This window comes from Chenopodium quinoa, unplaced genomic scaffold (genome assembly GCF_001683475.1).
Source record: "Chenopodium quinoa cultivar QQ74 unplaced genomic scaffold, ASM168347v1, whole genome shotgun sequence".
Classification (NCBI taxonomy): Eukaryota; Viridiplantae; Streptophyta; class Magnoliopsida; order Caryophyllales; family Amaranthaceae; genus Chenopodium; species Chenopodium quinoa.
Genome location: NW_018745448.1, coordinates 10392688 through 10416486, shown reverse-complemented (window position 1 = coordinate 10416486; position 23799 = coordinate 10392688). Strand labels below are relative to the sequence as shown.

The window sequence follows — 23799 nt, the reverse complement described above, 5'->3', positions numbered from 1 at the left end:
TCTTATAATGTACTAATCCTTACTACCCCATCTCTTCGTATAATTAAGTCACACTGTCCCAACTACTCATATCTAACGAAAAAGTCTTAACCGTGAGGCCCTAGGAAGCGCTCCATATCTAACAATATAAGTATGAGGACAATGTTACTTGAAAGTTCTTAATTTCTTATTGATAGAGTATAAAACATATTCTTGGGACTCAACCATCAGCTTAAACTTTTGGTTGAGATGGTCCACTAACATGGTATCGGAGCCAGCGTGACATAAAGGTCACGGGTTCGAATCTCATCCACCCCCCACAATCAAATGGAATATTAAGCGCTGGGTATGAGGAGGGCCCATGCTTTTGGTTGAGTTGGTCCACTAACACTTATAATAGATTGATCTTTTATAATTTCTATTATACTATCTAGTTACCTCCCGTTTGTAATTTCTATTGTATCTTTTTTCTTATTCCTTTCTTTCACCCCTATTGCTGTTGGAATTAATTTTCAACTTTAATGTTACGTGTGTGACTTATTCCACGTGGACAGAATAAGAAGGATGTGAGTTGTTTATGTTGTTAACACCTGAATATGAGTTATGAAACGGGCTTAACTATGATTTTTTTGCAAGCGGGTTAAGTGGTACATATATATACAAACGTATTTATGAATGCGTAGATTCCATGATTTGGTTTGTTTCTTTTGATACTATTTTCCAACAATTGCAAGTTATAATTAAATAAAAATATCAAATTACAAATGGAGTACTTTGAAGGAGTATATGTTTGGTGAATAATATTTGCCATGGGTAAATGATACTCACTCAAATACAAATAATGGAAAAGCATATTTGCATATTTTTAAAATGGTTAGGTTAAAGTAGATATATATACATCAATATCATTTACTACAACCTTGATCCTTCAATGTGGGAGATGGGACAATTGTTAAGGGACATAAGGATTGGTAACTTAGGGCTGGAAAAAAACTTAACATTTAAATTGAGTGAGTTGATCACATTCTACTAACTAGCCCAAATAAAAATTCGGTGTGAGCCTATAAGTAAATTGATACTATAACTAAAGAGAATCTTGTCTAAAAATGTACCAAAAATCTTATGTACGTAAAATCTCTATGCTAGAAATGACTCGAGTGAAAACGACCTCGGTGGTTTATGGATAGACTATATTAGCTTTCATTTGAACGTAATTTCCACGTTAATAGTGTTCAAATTAGATTACCAACTTAGTATTTATTTATCCAAAACATTGATTTAAACATGTTTGATATCGATTGATTTATTGGATGATGCATCAAACTAAGTAGTGATTGCATAATTTAAAGGCCCTTTTTCATTTTCAACCTGTGTGGTTCCTTCTACAAGTACATTTAAATTATTTTAGGTCTTTATGAATTTTGTTAAGGGGCATTATCATATTTGAAATTGAAAGATCTTAACCAAACAATTTCTTATGTCCTCAAGAACCCAAGTGGACCTAAAACTGGACCACTAGATTAGCACATTTGGGCTACTTTTGAGCTAACATCAGTTTTACAAATTCTTGGCTGCATTCTAATGCATCCAAGATAGCTGCATCAAGGCAAAACGCAACCTCCACTGAATGAAACACAAACTTAATTCATCTTCTTCTTCAAGTTTCATTTTTTATGATTCTCTTTCTTCACTTTCATAATAATAATTTTGATCTCAATTTTCTCTCTCCTCTCTCCTCTCTCCCATCTTCCATGCGAAATTCTCTCTCTCCTCTCTCCTCTTTCTTCTCTTTCATTTGACATTTTCTCTCTCCTCTGTTATATGCAACACTATGGATTTGGTTGTTAATCTTAATGAGATCATCAATGAAGGTTAGTTTTTGTGTTGTTTGCAATTAGTTTAATTAAGTTAGACTTTGGATGAGTTTGTAATTGTTTTTGAATTTATAATTTGATGAGTTTCAATATACTCTTGATAAATTGGTTTTTGATTTTATGATTTAATTTTAATTCTTGGTATTCTGATTTTGATGTGAATAGTAATTGAATTGCTTATTTTTTTTTTTGAAAATAATTAAATTCTAGGTATTCTTTTTCTCTCTTTTGTTGGTGGTTTTTAGATTCTCAATCATGTTACAAATCAATAACTATTTTTTCTATGGAAAATAAATAATTATTATTGTTTTGAAGAAAAAATCAATAATTATTTTCTCTATGATGAATCAGGATTAATTTGATTATATTCAACTTTTTTGGAGTTAAAATAATTACGATCGAACTTGAGTATAATTTCTGTAAAAAAAAAATGAACACGTAGTAATTTAAAAATGAACATCTAGTAGAAAATGAACTTTTAGTACATTGAAAATGAACATTTAGTACATAAAAATTGAACATATTTCAACAATTTATTATATCTTTATTTTTTTCGTTAATAATTATATACAATGAATTTGAACCTATATGAAAATCATGTTCATTTTTAATATCCTAAATGTTCATAACTTTTTTTTTACATGTTCATTTTTATACATTTTTTATTTTTTAATACTAATTGTTCATTTTTTAAAGTGTATATATTTTTATGAAATGTTCATTTCATTAGGTTGAAAGTTGAATTATTTGAACATTTAGTGTTGAAACTATGAACATTTTCCATATTTATTATGAACATATATGTTTCGTTATTTTTTATTACGAACATATCTGTTATTGATTATGAACGCAAATGACACATAGAGTGATAATTTATATTTTTTAACTATTATATTAATGATTATACATTATGAACATTCTAAATAATCATTTTGAACATATAATGTGATGATTATGAACATATGTTGTAATGATTATGATTGAAAATTCTGATTATTTGTTGTTATTTGTTATATTTTAATGAGTACAGATCAATTGTATTCGTGGAAGACAAAGAATCTGAATTAGTGAAGAAACAAGTAAGAAGTGATGAAGAAGCATATGAATTATTATGAACATGTGTTGTGATGATTATGAAAATTCTGATTATTTGGTATATTTTAGTGAGTACAGATTAATTGTATTTGTAGAAGACAAAGACTCTGAATTAGTGAAGAAACAAGTAAGAAGTGATGTAGAAGTATATGATATGTACAATGAATTTGCCCTTAAGTTGGAGAATTCCCGATGTATATGATCCCAATTTTATGGTTGTATGATAAAGGTTCATTTTTAATATACTAAGTGTTCATTTTTTTTGAGATGTTCACTTTTTATTACTGAATGTTCATTTTTTTACGTGTCCATTTTTATTACTGAATATTCTTTTTTTTATATATATATATCATTTTTCTAACTAAATGTTCATTTTTAAGGTCGTGGTCTAGCAAATTTATGATTATATGATAATCAGATTCATTTTTAATAAATGCTCATTTCCTTATAACATGTTCACTTTTTAGTATTAAATGTTCATTTTTTTAACGTATTCATTTTTTGATATTAAATGTTCTTTTTTTCATGTTCATATTTTTTAACTAAATGTTCATTTTTTATTTGGACCGCGCGTTTTGGGCCTCACTTATTGTAGCTATCTTGGCTGCACTAGAGTGCAGCCAAGACCAATTGCATCAGTTTCCTTAAAACTAGTCTAATCTATTCGAGTTGTGGGCCTAGTGCCCCACTCTCTCTTTCTATGCAATTTTCCCTTTCAGCCCGATACCGATGTAAGTTACATATAGTCGGTATAGGTCATGTTCACTTCATATTATTATTTTTAGCTAAATTGAAATTATTTTTATGAACTGAAATTATTTTTTTGCTGAACTTAAATTATTTTTGCTAAATTGAAATTATTTTTACTGATTTTATTTTATACTACCTCCGTTACAAGTTATGTGCATCGATTAGACATTTTCCCTCTCTACTTTATGTCAAATCGTTGCACATAACTTGTAACGGAGGTAGTATTTCTTCTTTAAAGTTATTAATTTTGACTGAATTGAAATTATTTTTACTGAAATTATTCTTTTAAGGTGAAATGAACACGAGTACACAACTTATTATAACTAATTAGACATGTCAGACTGGTTGATTGATCTCTAAATTTTTTTTTTTAAAAAAAAAGTATATTGATTTTGGTTTGAATAAGTTTTGGGGTAACTAGACGTTGAGAATATCTCAAAAAAGCTACGTAATACATAAATATATAAATTATAATAATTTTTTTTTTCATCTCATAGACTTTAAATATAATTTTATTAATATGTTATTTCATATCCCACAATTTTTATGTATATATATCTAACTAAATTCCTTCATCTTCTTTCACAGTTCTATCCTCACTCTTTTTTTTGTTTTCCTTTTAAGTTATAGAAATAAAGCATACCTACATATGAAAATAATTAACCCAAGTAACAACCTGTGCATTAAACGAGCCAAAAAGCTAGTTTATATTAATGTATGATACTAATAAGCATCCGAGCAATAACTAACTCGAGTTACTTAGAATTATTTATTTATATACACATAAAAATTTTAGCACCACTATGACAAAATTAGTTGTTTGGGAAGACAAATGTTTTTTTTATGACAAATGAAAATGTTCTATCTTTTTTTTTTTTTTTTGACACGGAAAAAGGTCTATCTTATTATGCAAAACTTGTTAGATTTGTTTCTTAAATTTATCAATTGTAAAAAATGTATATGGAACCTGTCAAAAAAAAAAAAAAATTTACATTGAAGATCATGAAAAAAAAATTGGTCTTAAATATATGGAGGTTGTATATCTTATGTCTTTTTATGTTGCAAAAATATGAAGCTAGTTTTGCCTTTTACCAAAACTGTTCCAAGTTTTGATTTTTTAAATATATGGAGTATAAAATAAGGTAAAGTTTTTTCAAAAGATTTCAATGATCATTGGTGTGTGACATTACTTTATCTTTTGATAATTTTGACAAATATTCTTAAAAGTGGGGAATATTTTTGCATCAATTAATGTTACAAGTCATCATCCATGGTCTTATTCATCTTTAAAATTGTAGACCCAAATAATAATAATAAGACAATAAAATTATATAAGTATCAAAGGAGCTGGACAAATAATAACAGCCAATCCAATCTTTTGCATCCCCCAACTACTTTACAATACAAATTACAAACCTAAGGTTCATAGTCAACATTCTTATAACCGATCACGGAGAGCCGTAGACCTTCCGATTCTTAGATAAGGTGTTCAATCCTTACATGTAACAATAATGTCAACAATAATTCTTCCCATCATTACACTTTTATCGAATTCGCGTTAACTCTACAAAAAAGGAAAATCTTGTATACATATGGCCATATAACAATAAACAATAAGATTAGTTATCTCAAATCACATACAATTGATTGATATGAATTTGTTAATTCATTGGACGAAAAAGAAATAAGTCAACTTTATAATGAAATGACAGTTATGTATGATTTGGACAATCAAGTTTATCTCTTTATTTTTATAATAACTTGTATATACTTGGTGTGCAAAATCTATTTTGAAAAAAAGGAATAATAAATAATAATCCATATTTAAAAAATTATCCTACACTTTCACACTTTGTTATGATAGTAAGGGACTACTTTTCATTGGAAAACTTCAAACCTGAAAAGGAATGAATCTTATAAGAAATCAAATTATAAATTATAATACTTAAGATTATCATTTCCAATTTGTAATTAGTAGTTTTTAATCACAAAAGTTCTTGATCACTTCCGTCGACAGTGCCGATGACGGCCAAATTAGGACCCCACTTTAGGATGACATCAACCCATATGGGTCCCTTAGCAAAGGCTATATGCCTATATTTCAGGCACCTTCTTTGGTGCTTAATTGACCAACACATGATTACTAAATTATTAGTTTAGCAATTAGGATACCATATTATTGTTACATAAAATATAAAATGTACGGACTAAATAAAAAATCGTTATACTATTTGTCTCTGCTATTTATTTTTTTTCTTCATAATTTAAATAGCGTTAAAAAAGTCAAAATAGAAAGAACAAATACAGATAGGAAGAGTAATTAATAATAAAAAAAAAAAAACCCGAGCTTACCTAAATCTAAGTTATTATAAAAAATTGCCGTCCAATGTAGGAAAGTTGTAGGTATATATACCCATAACTTAAGTTGGGTGAGATAGTCATAGACTCATAGTGGTAGTACAACAACAAAGATATAGCTAAATAAGCTAAGCTAAGCAAAGTAGTGTAAGTTGAAGCTTTCCTTGTTTAATTAATGGTGGTGGGAACCCCCTTAAGATAAAGACTTGTCCTTATTTTCACTTCTCTTCTCTTCCCCTTATATTCAATCTAATCTTAAAACATCCATTTTCTTTCTTCTAAGAGGGGGAAAAAAAGTGAGAAAAATGGGGAATTGCCAAGCAGTTGATGCAGCAGCATTAGTGATACAACATCCAAGTGGTAAAGTTGAGAGAATGTATTGGCCTATTACTGCTAATGAAGTGATGAAGATGAACCCTGGTCACTATGTATCCCTCATCATCCCTCTCCCTCTTTCCGACGACGAAGCCGGAGCTTCGGATAAGAAGAAATCAGTCCGGTACACCCGGGTTAAGCTGCTCCGACCTACGGATACTCTTGTCCTAGGCCGGGCTTATCGTCTCGTTACTTCTCAAGGTTGGTACCATGTTGATCATTATAGAAAACTTTCTTTTGTTTGGTCTTGATGTCAAAAAGTGACTAACTAACCTTTGTTGTTTGATGGTGACAGAGGTTAAGAAAGTTCTCATGGCGAAAAAAATGGCTAAGGCAAAGGTGAATGAAAAGGGGTCAGGAAGTGACAAGCTACAAACAAGTGAGGGAAAAGATAGAGAAGAAAAAAGAAATGAATCAGATAAAAATGATCAGGTAAAAACAGAGGAAAAAAACTGAATATTTTGATACTTTTGAGTTTAAAGTTTTTCTTTTTCATTAATATAATTTGGTTAATTTGTTGAAGAAACTAATAGGGATTGAATTTGATGAAAACAGGGATCAGACCATGACAGACAGAAATTAACATCAAGATCGATGAACTCGAGATCGAAAACATGGCGGCCTTCTTTACAGAGCATTTCTGAGGCTACAAGCTAATATCCAAAAGACTGAATGAAGATCATCAATATGGAACTAACAAGCTACCTTATCTTCAAGAAGAAAAGACTTTTGAGAGATTTGTAAAAGGGAAGGAAATAATGGGCTAAAGGAGAAGGATAAAGGGGGGTCAAACCTCTTTTCAAGTCCAGTTTTGATGCATCTTAAATGCCAATTCCTGTGTATAGACAGATAAATGAAACTATAAATCTGGAAAAAGAAGGGTGCAAAAAAAGGGCTGACTGTTTGTAAATCTGGAAAAATTGTGCTAATGTAAGCTTGTATGAATTTAAGTTCCTTCTCAAAAATGACATGAATTTTGCAATGTTGTTCAAAGGATCAATCTACAAATTTCAGCTGTAAAATAAAGTTACAAAATATTAGAAATGATGGTTTACTTGACTGTTGGAAGCTGATGAGTTCCAGGCTTGCCAGTCGCGATCAATGTAGTTTTGAGCCCATAGCAAAGAAGCTCGAGTAGCCAACGGAGCAGCAGGCAAATTTTTGTCCTTAAGAGCAATTAGCATGTCTGTGAAAGGCTCCACCAATAATGTTCCTGGCCCTCCATATTCTTTGTTCAAAAATTCATGCAGTATCTGTTTCAAATTTCATGCAAAAAGTACCATAAGCGAACTTCATTTACACAAGTCAAGTCATTATTCAAAAGTAGTTATAGCACAAAAATTGATAACAGGTTTGTTGAAAGCATTGGCAATAAGATGAACCATAATTTCGAGTTCCCTCGAGCTATGAAAATGTTTGGTTGACACAGCATTTACCAACCTTCATGAGATAGATAAAGACATCAACTTTTTCAGTACGCTTCTGAGAAGTCACAATTACATGTGTGTTGCTAATCCTTAGGTTGAAAACATTATTGTGTTCTAGGTTGCAAGAGTTCAAGCAAAATCAAGTATTGCGCTTTTCATCTTCAAGCTGAGTTTGAACTGAGCTAACTAAGTCGAAGTCAAAAGCTTGTTCAAACCTAAACTCATTTCGAAATCAGCGTGTTCAGATTTAGCTCAAATTCGATCAATCCAAGCATAAATCAATTGAATTGTGTTCATCAATGAACTTTATTTCTATCAAAGAGACAAATACTTGCACATAAATTTATGGACATAAATATCATATTCAAACTAAACTATTGATAAATGTAAATCAACATATTGTTCATAAACACACTAAATTAATGAAAATGTTATTCATGATCGTAAAAGAACAAGCCTGTACTAGTCTTATACAAACACAGACTCAAGCCGGTCATCAACTCACAAAGAGCATTGGTTCATTTACACCCTAACATCATAGACCTTAATCCATACATGGAATTAAGAGCTGAAGTTGTAGCAAGGCTTTTGCTCAAAACTATCCTTTGAAGCCTAATACAAACAGAACAAAACCACAGTTTAAGTTTACTAAATGTCTATATCCATCTTTCCTCTCTAAATGCAATCCAAGTGCATTACATACACATCTGTAACAACCAACAACCAATCGAAGGAAAGTTCATGGAAGTATGACAAGATACCAAATGTTCGTTCAATGATATGGACATAGCCTAAAAAATTGACACTCTCTATCATCAACTTTAAAACTAAATAACCAGATTCATGTTTTCTTTCTTTTCCGATCTATAGCAGATGTCCCACCAAAGGAGAAGAACCACAGTACAGAATTCAAGAGTATGTTCCAAAAACAAAAGATTAACTAAAAACAGGTTAATTCAACGAATCCGCACTCAAGATTTATGTGATTTGGATGATTTTCTGAGCACAGCAAAGAGAAGCCTCTGAACTAGTTTCCTGAAATTTTGACAGCAACTGCAACTAGATTTTCTGTCAGCAGGGCCCCACAGTTTAAATTAACCACCCAATTTTAGGAGATAGATTAACAAATGATAATTACAAAATTTCTCCCTAACTAAGATTATATTGATAGTATGAATTTTATGACATTTTTTTGAATAAAAAAGGTCTTGTTGTCATTAAGATTCCTGACATTAAAGTCAATAATAGTATTATAAATGTGTTAAATATACAGATAATCTTTACAATAATCCTGTGTGATTATGATTGGGTAATTAAGAAACAAATTAAAGAATGACTGAAAATAACCCTATAAAATAGAAAATAAAATTGTAGAAAGTCCACTTCTTTACGTTGTACCTCCCACAAAATTCCAAAAAGTCCATTAAAAATGTTCAAGAAGATACTGATGAGAAATTAGAATGTTTGGATGAGAAAAATGTAGACCCACAAATGGGCAACAACCTAATAAATTTGGTCAAATTTTAGTCCCCTTATAAACCAATTCATCATTATTTGTACCATCTATCTACTGGATAGAAAGCATAATGGGAAAACGGTTTTTCATATGGAAGAAAAGTAATACCAAGCCTTTAAAATCCATTCTGATGGTTACTTCCTCATTTAACCAGTAACCACAAGATGTTTACTTAACTTCATATACTCTGTACAACATTATGCATGTTTTGAAGTCGAAACCTTAACCATTATTTTCTCCAAAAAAACATATTGACAAAGTGTATAATGATAATATTCCCCCCCCCCCCCCTCCTTTCTTATTATTTGTACACTTCATATTATTTGCACTTCACAAACATTTTTTATGTCATAACGACACAACATCAATAATGGTCTAAAACTCCTAATTTCAATTTATTGATGTTATTACTTGTTAGTTTGAAGTAGTAGGATTAACATAGTATTAAAAATTATCAAAACTTAATGTAACTGCATAACCTGAAATTTAAATCAAGGACAAGAGAAAAATCATAGAGATTATTATTGAATGGTTTTAGTCACTTTCAAAGATATTGGAGTGTAGTAGTGCCCTACATGGGTCAGTTTTTGAACAAGAAAAGTCCAAATCTTTAATTAAATAGGTGAGCCCTAAGATCTAAAACACCTCACATGGCTTACATAGACTGACAATTAAAACCAAAGATGTTTACACATGTGAATAACAAATAATATATTTAGTAGCAGGAAGAATATAATTCAAGACAACAAATATAAGTACGTACTTCATCAATTTCTTATTTTTATAGGATGTAATTAACATTGTTTATATATCAAGCAAGGCTTAATCTAGTGATAAGAGTTTAACCTAATGGGTATATACTTTCAGTCAAGGGATCAAATCTCACTATGAGTTGTTTGGTGGTGAGGATTCTCTTGTCCTTCTCCCTTGACCTATAAAGCTGGACAGATTAACCCATAAGAGGTTCCGACTCACTCCCAAAGAGTTTAACCTGTAAAGCTAGACGGATTAACCCATGAGAGGTTCCAATTCAATAGAGCTCCATATCCTCATTGTAGAAAAAAAAAAACGAAAAATTAACCTTAGTTATACGGTCAAATAACAATTAATGTATTTACATGGTCAAAGATTACCTCCTACATTAGGTTAGGTCAGATTTTCTGGCACTATATAATCTCAATATCTCATTAGGTTAACATTTTTGATAAAATAAAAATAAAAAAATGGTGGAACAAAGAGACATAAAAGCATACTGTTTGTTCAGAGTTAGATTTTTGATGTTTCCTTGTCTTAGTAACGAATCAAGGACTTAATCATGTATTGCCCAAATTTGTCAAGTAGCTAAACTATATTAGAATATCTTAATAAATAATTATGTTTATAGCTTCATACACCTACTAAATGTGTGTATATGACATATAAAAGTGATTAAATTATATGGTTAGTATCTTTGGAAGAAGTATACTTTACTATAGTGTAAGGCTTGTGTAAGACTTGGAACTTGTAACGAAAGACCACTATATTTTACAAGTACCACCTTTCCCGACTTGATTGCATGTGTTTATACATGTTCAAACATTTTAAAAACTAAAACTGCCTTTATGACTACGCCTAAGCAATGTTCAGTTTAGATTAAAATATTTTTAGACAATTAAGTCGAACAGATAATGGAATTCTCAATCCCATCAAAAGGTATTTGGTGGAACTTGAACTTGTATCCTCAAAGTCACAAAATGAGTTTTTCGTCGTTTTTAACAACCTTGGTTGATTTGTAGTGACTACATGACTATATAGAGTACTTATGCTTGACATTTATTCACATACATTTGGCCTAATGGATAACTTACATATTATAGTTCAAGATATACTAGTTTATTCTTTCTTGCTGATTGATCTTATATATTTCATTAAGGTTATCCGGTAACACCACACGTACTTCAGGTTTATAACAAGCCACAGTCCCACATGATCCAATTGTTAGTTCCTTGAACCAAAGCATAATGCATTAACTATGAGAATGACTTGGCTAATTCATATACAGATGCTTTTAATCTTAAAAAAAAAAAAAAAAAAATACTAAATGACACATACTTTTTTCTCTTTTTTGGTTGAATCCTATTATATTTTATGCGCACGTATAAGTTAGTTTCACATTTGAGAAAACAGTAGCAAATTACCATCATTACACCCATATTCAATATTCTTTTGAAGCTTCATTAGCTCGTTAAGTGTTTTATTCAATATGATTCATGCATTAAATAGACCAATTTATTCTCATATTTAAAATGACCTAAATACCCTTATAAGCTAAAACATGCATGATTTCAAAGAATAATTTATTTAATTTTTAATAAAGAAAATTTAAACATTATATATATGTATCTGAAAAATAAACAATGAGATGAATTTACAAAACCCAATTCAGCATGATTATATTTTTTCCAAAAAATAAATCACAAAAGACGTCAAAGTAACTCACATAAATAGAGTTCATCAGTGTCAAAACATAACTAAAGTAAAACGGGAGAAGTAGTTCAAAGATAATTGTTTTGAAAGGGCAAATCGGCAAAAAGCATATATTAAGACTACTTGGCAATTGGCATGGATAGACAAAACGAACTTATCATAATGTAAGCACTAATGGTTCAATTATGAAAAACAAACCAATTAAACTTTATTCCATTATGAAGTGTACACAAAATGGACTGATTCAAAAGAACAATAATCTAAGTTCTTATGAAACTTGATGAGTAAGCACAAGATAAAATTAATTATACAATATTAATAACTATGATAAGCATTTCATGTTAAGAAAGTGACCCACATTTAATAATGAAAACTAAATAATGATAATAAGACGGTCGGATGACATTAATTAAACAACATGAACACCCTAACTCTACTGTTATCAAAACACGCGGCATCATGTTCAATCATGAACCCCATATATGAGAGCTCTTTCAATTTAATTTTATTTATTAATCATAAGATGAAGATTTATCAACTTCAAGGATGATAATTTGCATATTTTATTTGATCAATGACGTACTCAAATAAAACACTTGTGACATTCCCTCCATCGAAAATTAATTATTTATATATGATGTAATTTGATCTTATAATATTATGCATAATCAAATTCAATCCAGATGCATGAAGAAGCAACTATTACGATCATCGTTAAAAAAAAAAAAAAAAGCCTGGATGTACCTTATAATTGGTTGGTGAAGATTTTGCAAAGAGTTAACTTCAAAAATTAACTAAATACGAAGTATTTTACTTAAGAGGATATCCTATCCCTACCAATTAACAAGGTGAATGTGACTAATCCTAGAACTGGCTCCTTAGATTTTGCAATAACGACCATTCTTCCTAAAGGTCATTAATTTGCTACTACTAGACTATTAGTTAGAGAATACCATGTGAAGTGTACATGGTTAGATGTACTCTCGCAATTTTTGTCCCAATAATTGCATGATGCCGACCAAAAGCATTTGATTGTGTTTTTTCATTTTTATTATTAAAGAGGAACAACAATACACCCAAACATCTCTCCATTAAGCATTTATTTGAAATGGTACTATTACTAGCAACCTATAGTAATAGACCGACATTCTAGTGATTTATTCTTTACTAGTCTTAGGCTTAATTGAAACAAAAGTTTGCTACTTGTTATTTTGTCATACTCTTTTATATTTCATCTGTTTCTTTATAGTTGTAACACTTTTCTAAAATGAAAATGTCACAATAGTTGCAACACACTATAAATAAAGGTTTTTATGGTGAATATTATATTATTATCTTTATTTAAAGCTCACGACCCACTTGTTTATGCTTTTTATCAACCTCTTAACCCCATTTAAGTTTATTATATTATCTGAGGTCCACTTTTCTAAAATGTCGTGATAAAATGTGAGTTGCAACTACAAGGAAACGGAGGAAATAATTATTAAGGATATAACATGGAGTTACAAGACTATTTATGATCCAGGGCCGTTTCTATCTTAAGCAGTGGTATTATTATGAAAAGCTAACGTGGATGTTAACTAGTTGGGTTGGTTATACTGTTAAAGTATAGGAGGTAGTATCAAACAAGCGTAATCAAACCACATCCGCATAACTTATCCTCAAGGACTCTATACACCATAATGACTTATTGGGGAAACTAATCATAAGATATTGCTATGCATATTTATAAATGAGAACTTTTACCAGACATCTAAAGATATAGGAATATCAATTCAGAAGGGAAGAAACATTCATGCATGTATACCAGATAGTATGTCTTAAGAGTTTCTTCGAGTATTAATAGTACTAAAAGATGGAAAGAGAATATGGAGCTAGAGAAGACAGGGTTTTGAAGTGAAGCTGAGAAGACAGATCAATGCATGACATACCCGGCCCAGCAGTTCAAACCAAATTTTATGTTACAAACCCCTGATATTTCTATCCATACTTAGAAAGTAAATAGAATATCGTCAAGAACATAAAAGAAGTTACAAATAATCTATGTAACCAGCCCAATACTAGAAAGAAGTGGTAGTCATGAACTGAGCCTTACTAAAGACTCATTATTGATCAAAACTCGAAATAGTAGTTTCCTATAATCCCCCCAAAGATGGAACACCTTTATACTACGTATATATTCTCTACAAGCATAAAAACCTTTCCCGTGATTACTTGTAACACTTCTAACCCAAGTCGTTTAGGTGTGAAATACTCATACGTACATTCAAATTTATTATTGGCAAGCTGCTATTGTCAAAAAGTTTTCAAATTACCAACTCTCTTTAGTGTGTTACTTGGTCCCAAAAGCCCATGGATTAGATCCTTCCAACTCATCTGATGCTAACAAATCAATGTGTGTGGGGAGGGGGGTATTTGGCTGGCCTTTAGCAGACATAGATAGAAACTATGAATGCTTCTTTAGCTATTCAAGGTTCACTACTCATTAGGACCTTTACTTCACGCAGTGAACTTAAATTATGTCTACTTCAAGAAATGAAAACTGTTAGAATTAGTCCAAAAAAAATCTAATTAAACGTGGAAGAAACTGAAGAACTATAACAGATGCTCATGATTCATATTATACATATCCCTTGTACCTCAGAATACGTTTATGGACCAAAGCTGGATAACTTAGGCTAGTACATGTGCATGCTGGTTGAACCAGGCTCGAGTAAGGGGCTGAGGGCTAAGGGTGCAGTGTTGACTCACGAACTTTCTTTGTCCATATTGTTCTTGTCTTTTGGGACCCTCCTGGTTTAGTTTCCCTACCCCAATGGCTGGTTGCACATAACTAATTTCTAGAACTATGAAGTTCGGATATCTATTCAATGGCTGTCTGAGTGTACTTTCACTCTCCCAGCTCTCTGAAATCACAAAATCAGCCTACATCTTGCTGCTGGTGAAAAAAGCACTACTTAAGTACTTAGGATCCATATGGGCAATATCCCTAAAAAATCATATCCACTTCGAAGATTGCCTAGCATTCTCAAATGGCTTAGTTGATGATCGCGCATCCTAGGAACACAACCCAAAAAACACCAACCTAAATTTTGTATTGAGTTAAAGACAATAAACTCGCAAATGGAGAAAGAATGAAAGGATTATGAATTTATGATGTCTGAAATAAAAAATGGAACCCATTTCCCCTCACTATATAATGAACCTACAGCTAACAGAATTTCCCGCCACAACAGAAAGATAACCACTTTATGAATTAACTCCCAACCAACCCAACTGCCAACTAACAAACAATCCAACAGCAGACATGTCATAACAACCATTCAATCCCAAATCAACACAAATAAGTTCATTCAAGCAATTCATCGAACACCTTAAGAGCAGATTCTTATAAGAAAAAAAACAAATAATATCATATTGAAATCAAGCTGTAAATGACTCACCTTGGCGCATTCATCCACAACCCTGTCGAGTTCATCCCCAAATGCTTCTTCATCTTTCAACAATGTCTTCTTTAATTCAATCTTGAACTTCCGGGTTTCCTGCAATACCCCAAGAAAAAAAATAAAATAATAATAATAATAAAAAAAAAAGCAATAAAATTACAGAAACAAATTTGTGCAATGTTATTATTACAGCTTCAGCAAATTCTGGAATTGGGTCAGGATACACGTATTTCCGAGGCGGATTTGCTCGGAGTGTGAGAATTGAGGAGAGAGACTCAGTTCGATGGCGGCGAGGGCGCAGGATAAGAGAAGAGGGGCGCAAGATAAGATGGTTGAATGTTGGCAATTTGGCGGGAGTATTGATCAAGTTAGTTGAAAAGTGGAGGGAAGAGTAAAGCGCCATTAATGGAGATATTGTTGCACTTAAATTTTCTAGGCTTGTAAGTTTTAGTTTGGTTCAATGCACATCTCCTTGCAATATATTGTCTTTACTACTTGAGTATACTACATGTTTATGGACTATAATAGTTTATTGGGTTGTTAATTATTGAATTTACGGCCATAATTGAACTTTAGAATATAAGGTAGCATAATATCATGGCAAATTCTCAGCCAGATAATGATTGATGCATAAATGTTTTTTTTTTTCCTCCTTAGCAATGTGTTGCTTGAAAAGTTTGTACTACGTAGAAAACGGTCTAATTGATACAATTGTACAAATAGTGATGAAACTTGCATAAGGATACGATCAAGACTGATGACCTACAGCAAATTGTTTTGTGTAGCTGATAGCATCCAACGCGGTGCTCAAAGTGCACAATACATGCATATGTAATGAACACCCTCACCTTCACAGCCATCACAAGTGTAGCTATGCGCACTGTGAATGTGCTGAACCAGTAGCGGTCAATTGAAAGTTTGAAACCTACTACATCAATCCGTACCCCAGCTAACCAATATTTAAGCAATAATTAAAAGCTAGAGCATTCAGACTCGTATATTATGAAGATTAAAACCTTTCCGGGAGCTTTATTGCCCACAAAATAAAAGAATACATCTTAGCCAAGCAGGCCAAATATCTGTAGACTGTGGTCTGACAGAAACAAATCTCACCCCTCTCACTAAAATGGGTAAGCTTGTTACAACAAAACCCATGCCTAAACACTACAAAATTGCGTGCTTAATTAAATTACACATGTCATGGAAAAACATCAGTGCCAAATCACTCACTTATGTTTTGATACTACGCCTTGATTTTTTGGCAGAACTTTTATTATTTGATTTTTGTTTCCGTCCACGTTGCTTCTGGTCCTCCACTCTTTCGTGTGGATCTACTTCTTCAAATTTGATAGGATTAATGATCATGCCAGATTTCTTTACGACCTGTTTGAATGAACACACTAAATGTCAGAGGAAAACAAGAGAGAGAGAGAGAGAGAGAGAGAGGAGGAAAACAAGAGAGAGAGCTCACTTCTGGCCTGGTAAGAGCCCCAGCAGCTGTTGCAGGGTTAAATTCAGGGCCAATAGGCATACGGATGCTCTGTTCAAAAACATCTTTCGAAGCAAAAGGATAAGGCAGCGTCTTTGCATACAATTTCTCCCCCTGCCAGTTAACACATGACAGCATTAGGCAAGTTTGATCCACATCGATATTTCAAAGTAATAGAATGTGGAATAATTTAGATGCGTAGATAGAAAAATTGTATTGGAGGGAGTATTATCTAGTACATGACCTAGTTAATTAAACAAGACGAGTTCCCCTTGACAATTTTACCCACCACTTAATTTTCAACAATAAAATGAAGCAGATGGAAATATGACAAAGACTATAACACTGACCTTCTTATCTACTTTCTCAGATATGATTACGTGTTTAAGACGTGCATCCTTCCTTTTTTTTAAAGCTGCTTCTCGCTTTTGCTTAGCAGTTGCATGCTCTTCCAGCATCCAAGAAGGCAAACCCCTTTTCTTTTGGACATCAGTCCACTGACCCCATCCAGGAAGCAGAAGGGGCTTCTCTGGCTCAGGATTCTCTTCATTTAAAACATCATCTTTAACCTTTTCAAATTCTTCTTCCACATCATCCCCCGCAAATGCACGCTTTATTAGCTCTTCATTTGACGGTAGTTCATAAGCTTTCCCTGAAGTCAACATCCCATCTATCATATGCCCACCACTGTCTGTATCACTGTCATCCTCTACTTCCTAATAAATCAAGTGCACATACAGCAAGGCTGTCAAAACGTCCTCATAGTTATATATGTAAGCAAAACATGCAAAACATCCAATGATATGTTTACCTCTTCACTATCATTGCTTGGAGAAGGTTTTACAACCTCCCGCACACTCTTGACATTGGTATTAGAAGTGGAACCCACTTTACCCCCACTCTTCATCTGTATACATGATCATTAGAGTTATAAATAAAAATTCAACATTTCAGCACAATGTTTCTAAGCTCATAAGGATCTAAAAGGGGTGTTTAGTGTCTCAGTTTGCTCACTAGGATCCCCAAGCCCAACTCATTCAACCTTTTTCATTTTGTCATGAAACAACTTAGATGCATCATGTTTAAAAAAACATATAGTCAAAGGAGAACACCATTGCGACGTCACCAAGGAAACAAAAGGGAAGAGCAAAGGCGGAAAAGGTATATCATTTTATTCCATGCTTCCACACCTTCTTTAAAGACAAGTAAACTGATATTATGAAGCTAGAACAAGGTATCACATAGATTGGGTAAGGTCTGTAAGGAAGAGTGTAATTGCGTAAAAGCAGGTAACAGAATGCATTGGGGCAGTACATAGAATGCCCAAAAAGCCTTAGCTCATCAGCACATGACAGTGATGACACTGCAACTGCCCCCATATGACAGGCAAGAATAAACAACGCAGATATACAGAATAGCTCTAACCTGTTTCCATGAACCAGATGTGAAAACAGAAACATCGTGGCTTGTTCTTGGCCCAGAGTCTTTAGCTACATCAATAACACTCTGCGAAGTACAGCAGTATTAATCAAGCTAATTTGTAACAATTATACCCTCAATGTAAGAAATAAGGCAAGGACTTAATTACTTTGAAAGCTGAATCATCAACAGTCTCCAAATCATCACGAAGTACATCCAAATCAATGTCAATATCATCCTTCTCTTCAATGGTATCTTCATTATCACTGCCATAATTGTCAACATCAGGTCTATGCTTTACGTTAGCAGCCTCTTCAATCTTCTTTTTGGGTACGCCAAAAACTCGTCTACCACTGGAAGTCCCTTCCTTCAGGCCCTTTCCTGCACTCTGGTTTAAAGATAAATCATAATCGTCTAGAGCGCGCTTGGCTTCTTCATTAGCAGCCTCCTTTCTTTTCTCCAGCCCTCGTACCTATGATTAATGTAAGAGTTAGAAAACAGATAGTGAAAGCAAAAATCTTAATACCATATGTATATGAGAATCAAAATCACCAATCAAACATGAAAATAACCTAAGTTACCTAAACTCAACCCCCCCTCCCCCCCAAAAAAACACCCCATTTAATATTTAAATTCCCATCAATTGCTCACTGTTCTCCACCATGCACGTTAGTGGATGAAGCATGGGAATGCGCACTTTAACTACCCAACCTGTTGCATTAATCTCTCATCTCTCTACAGATCTTTGGCTGGTGAACAAACCTTGTTCAAAGATGTAGTTTGATTGTCATTTCTACATCACATTTCATTAAAACTGCCACTAGGCCTGATGATTCCCTAGGTTCAGGAGGAGAAAATAGGATAAGTTGGAGAACTTCACAATGTCGGGAGAGGTCAACAAAGTCTATTATGAGGAAGGAGCAATAAATACAGAGAAAAACATGGACATTACTATAATTGTACATATTAAAAAATAATATCAAAGGATAGATATGTAATTGAACTGGCAAAGAAAGAGAAATCCGAAGTGAAAAGCTTCAAGAATGCAATGGCAAAGCTAAAGATTGAAGCAGAAGATGTTGACCAGATTCACATAATTTCAATTTTAGCTTTATAGGACCAGAAAAACTCTTGGCTTTGAATGCCATTTAAGTTCCATTATGAAGGAGCTTATACTCTTTTCTGCTTAGTTAATACAACCACCACCACCTCCACCCCCTCTTCTGAGATCATTCAATCCATATTTGCAGAGCCAGAGCTTTGAGGAGGAAAGAGGGCAAAGAACTAAAAAAATAAAATTAAAAAAAATATTGAATGACAAGAACTACAAGAATTGTTGAGAAGAATTTTTGAACAAGTTTGAACTGTTGGAAGAGAAGGTCAACGTTGAGTTCTTGAAAATAAAAGGAAAGCCACAAGCCCCAAAAAAGTGCAACTATAATAAAATCTTCAGCTAATAACAGTGCAAAATATAACAGTTAACAGCAAATTAACGTCCTGAATGATTACACGGATGCCCAGGAAAGGCAGAATTTATCTTTTTAATCCTTTTTTGTGCCATCCATTTTTCTTAAGATAAGATCCATTATAGGTTTCAGAAGCCTCCATTCCACGCAAAACAGAGCAAAGGGATGCAAGAATGATGTGATGAAACACAATAAGCAAACAATAGAAATGGGCAGAATATACCATGAAAGGCAATGAAAGAACCCCTGAATCAGGCACTTCATCCTCTTGTTCCATTATTTTAATCGTTTTCTCCTTTGCCTTAGCCAATAACTTAGATGCCCCCTCCTCATCTGAACTATACATATCCTCATCATCCTCATCACTGCTATCATCACTGCTGCTGCCATCCTTCATGGAATTAATTTTCCTGGTCAGAAGATTATGAAGATTCAACTGCTCAGCTATAGCAGCTTGAGTACCTTCATCTTGTTTACTTAAACCGCGTTCAAGAACACGTTTAGCCCACTTTCCTTGGTTTCTGTGCCTCAGTGTCATGCGTGCCTGCACCATAAAAACACAATACCAATGATTCGTCATTGAGTGAAATTGGCTAAACCACATATACAGCATTAAACATACAACAACAGCACATCATTTTACATGCCTCTGCTCGTTTTCTTTCTTGTTTCTCAGCATACTCTTTGGCGACTTCAGGATCGGTTTGCAAATCCGAAGAAGCTGCCTTCAATTTGTCTTTTTTCTTTAAGCGATGATAAGTCTTGGACTTAATTTTTTTAACATGTTTTGCTTTCATTTCATGACGGAAAAGTAGACTGCGCATTTTAGCAAGTCTGTTCTGGCGGTCCTTCACTTCTTCGATAGATATCTGTACACCATACCAAGAGGAACATATTAAATTTTCAATCTAAGTAATGGCATGCAAGAGCAACAAACAACATAAATTCATGGTATTTTAATTCTGATCCCAATCACAAAAACTTTCAATCCTCCAAACATTCAGTACAGCACAATGCTTACACTTTGTTCCTTTACGAGGCGACAAAATTATTGCATGAACTACACAGAGACATTCAACTTAAAGTAGAAAATAAACCGTTGTAGTAGAAAATTCTTAGGCTAGGATTATGTTTTCAACAAATACCACTTCACACTGCCATCCGCTTCTATTCTTACCTAACAGTTGTAGTAGAAAATTCTTAGGCTAGGCTTTGTCAAAAAGGGTAATAGAGCAAGTATGAGGAATAACACCATACATGCCACAGGTTTGCTTTGCGTTTACACACCCTGCCATACTACCCATTGGCAATAGAATATTAAGTAGTCTCCCTTTCCTTCTTTATACAGGTATAATTTATGATTAAACACTTAGTAAAAGCCACCTCATTACTTTAATTTGATAAGTAATCATTTGTGCCATCAATTCCACAAGTAATTGCAGATGTTTCACATATAACAAAAGACAATGGAAACTGTGACTTTTCTTTGTTTTTCAATTTATAGAAAATGTGGTTATGTTATACTACTAGCACTGGTAAGCAACGATTATTGCTTAGTCACTTAGTGTAATCTACTTCCCTTCTATGTTACAACTCAATAACATTTTGTTTCCTAATTGTATAGTTGAAAAGAGAAACAACAAACAAAATTCATAAAAACCAATGCAATGTAAACCAGCTCCTACCTTGTTTAGCTCAAGAAGCTTGGCACCATCATTCTTGTAAGCTTCTGAGATCTCTTTGTTATCCAATATTGATGCAATTGCCTTCTCAAAATCAGTTCGTGGTTTGAACTCAGAAGCCATAGTTCCCACGGTTGGAAGACCCATATCATTACCTTGGTCAAAATAGAGTGTGGGAGCTTCTCGATTCCTCTTCACGAGATGCTCCCATTTAGTAATATCCTTCTTTGTGTGGTCATATGCTGCCCCCCTCTCCAACCTCTCTCGTTCTGGCTTTGGAAGTGGAGCTTGAACTGTTTCTCCTTTCTTTTCAACATGTTCAATCCTTTTCCTAAGCTTGCTGAAACTAGGAGTTCCTCGAAGAGGATCCAGAAGATCTTGAATACTGATACTCCCATTACCGCTGAGGACATCACAGCTAGGGTTAAATTCAGATTCTGGATAAGCCTCTGAAACAGCAGCACGTCTCTTCCTCTTTTTGTCTGATAAATCAAAATTTTAGACCTAATTGTGCAGTGATTTTCACTTCATTTATTTATCAAAGTTGTTTCCAATCAAGTATTCATACTTTTATAGCATAAAAGAAAATCAGAAATGAAAGAAGCATTTATCAATACTGAAAAACAGTCACTATACACAACAACAGCACTTCAGCCTAACAGCACCAAAAGGGGATTCTTTAGAATGCCCAGATAGCGAAAAAATCGTTTTGTCCAGATAATAAATGGAAAACGTATCTACAGTTTTGCTAAGTTTCTTTAAAACTTGTTCTAGCAATAGATTAATTTTACACCTCTGGCAGATCGAATAATATAAACATCAAATCAACATTTGCACCACTTATGATCAAAGCTATTTGAGAGACATCACATAATAAACACAGCACATTTACCAGCAAAAGCCTGAGTATGGATTCCAGTAATATCCTCCAGCATTCTTGCATGCCTACCCTCATCATACTCCTTGTCAATGGAATCATCATCTTCATCTCCAGGACCTAGATCGTCGTCATCCTCAGAGAGTATGTCTTCATCCTACACAGGAAACAGTAGAACATCTAAAAGCTGCATACTTTATCAACATTGAAACAGATACATTTCCACATTGGCTATCATTTAGTCCAAGAAGGATATCAATTTTTCCTGGTATTACTTTTTCTTATGCCACTTCAACATCAGTAGCACTTGGTTGACTAAAAAGACAAAAATAATTTTATCTTTTCTTATGTATGTATTTGCCATTCCTAAACTTAGGCCATGCAACCATGACGATCACTGTTGATCATAAGGTTTCTCATATGTGTTGATCATAAGGTTTCTCATGTGTAAAAGATCACTTCTAAGTCCTTAGTACTTACTAATACCCCTCATCTCAATTTGAAAGGTTCACGAATAAACCAATAATCTCCTACACTCTTTCTATGACATCAGCAATAATGTTGTCATATTCTAGTCATACCATTAAACCCTAGGACCCTAAACCCTAACACGATCCTAAGAACCTCGAAAAAAAGTCATTGTATGCCATCCACTCAACAGAAACATAAAACTCCTTACAGTAGTACTTTAGTAAAACCAGTAAACAAACCATTAATATCACTACACTCACAAAATTCCAACAAATCCATTATTCTACACCACCATACATACGCAAAGAATCCCAAACTTAATGCAATTTCTCAAATTCTACACCTAATATTTTCAATTCAGGGTACAAATAAATAAATTAAGAACACAACAAAATAATTCTAAAACTTCAAAATTTCGCATTGCTCATAACAAAAATACAATAAATTACTACTAAACTGCATCTAATAATGAATTAAAAATACTTTAATTCATCCACAAATTAACTCTTTTACTTCATTTTATTCAATTTTTGCAGAAATTTCAAGTTTAATCAATCAAAACAAAGTAATTGAAAAGCATAAAATGAAAGAGAAACAAAAACCTTGAATTTCTCAGGAAGCTCATACTCATAATTCTCAACATGATCAAATCGTCGATTCTTCTTCGATTCCTCCTCCGCAACTTCCTCCTCATACTCGTACAAATCCTTAACATAATTCAATTCACCTTCATCCGAATCAATAACTTCATCATCTTCAACATCATCATCACTATTACCATATAAATTAGGGTTTCCGAGATTATCAAGCTGCTTCCTAAACGCCGACGGTAATCGAGGACCTCTTCTCTCTCCTCCGCCTCCACTTCCACCACCACGGCGTTTTCCAGAAGATTTAGGGTTTGATTTTTTGCTGGTGAATTTCTTCGGTGTTTTCTCTCTCCTCTGAAGCTGTTTCGCACCGTCGCTGGATTTCCTCTTCTTGTCCGCCATTGTTGAGGGGTTTCAGAGGTTTAAGCTTGGCGGCCGCGAAGTAAGAGAATGAAAAAGAGTGTGCGAGTTATTAAGAGTTGCGCATTTTTGTGAGTTGAACGAAAGTGAGTTTGGATT

General features: G+C 33.2%; 3 protein-coding genes across 3 annotated transcripts; 1 reads left to right on the top strand and 2 right to left on the bottom strand.

Annotated features, from left to right (window-relative positions):
• The first annotated feature begins 6142 nt into the window (after window positions 1–6142).
• Window positions 6143–7399, top strand: LOC110713657. The gene is made up of 3 exons (XM_021892118.1): window positions 6143–6632; window positions 6727–6863; window positions 6987–7399. The coding sequence occupies exons 1-3, from the start codon at window positions 6362–6364 to the stop codon at window positions 7086–7088; spliced, it is 510 nt and encodes a 169-aa protein (XP_021747810.1). The 5' UTR covers window positions 6143–6361; the 3' UTR covers window positions 7089–7399.
• Window positions 7400–7449: 50 nt separating this feature from the next.
• Window positions 7450–15975, bottom strand: LOC110713656 (protein PLASTID REDOX INSENSITIVE 2-like). The gene is made up of 3 exons (XM_021892117.1): window positions 15477–15975; window positions 15284–15382; window positions 7450–7684 (listed from the first exon to the last, which is right to left on the bottom strand). The coding sequence occupies exons 1-3, from the start codon at window positions 15687–15689 to the stop codon at window positions 7469–7471; spliced, it is 528 nt and encodes a 175-aa protein (XP_021747809.1). The 5' UTR covers window positions 15690–15975; the 3' UTR covers window positions 7450–7468.
• A 309-nt stretch (window positions 15976–16284) lies between these two features.
• Window positions 16285–23799, bottom strand: LOC110713655 (uncharacterized protein C57A7.06-like). The gene is made up of 11 exons (XM_021892116.1): window positions 23293–23799; window positions 22235–22376; window positions 21346–21824; window positions 20308–20529; window positions 19884–20204; window positions 18364–18666; window positions 18201–18281; window positions 17587–17682; window positions 17126–17491; window positions 16758–16889; window positions 16285–16669 (listed from the first exon to the last, which is right to left on the bottom strand). Exons 1-11 carry the CDS (start codon window positions 23680–23682, stop codon window positions 16517–16519), a joined length of 2685 nt encoding a protein of 894 aa, XP_021747808.1. The 5' UTR covers window positions 23683–23799; the 3' UTR covers window positions 16285–16516.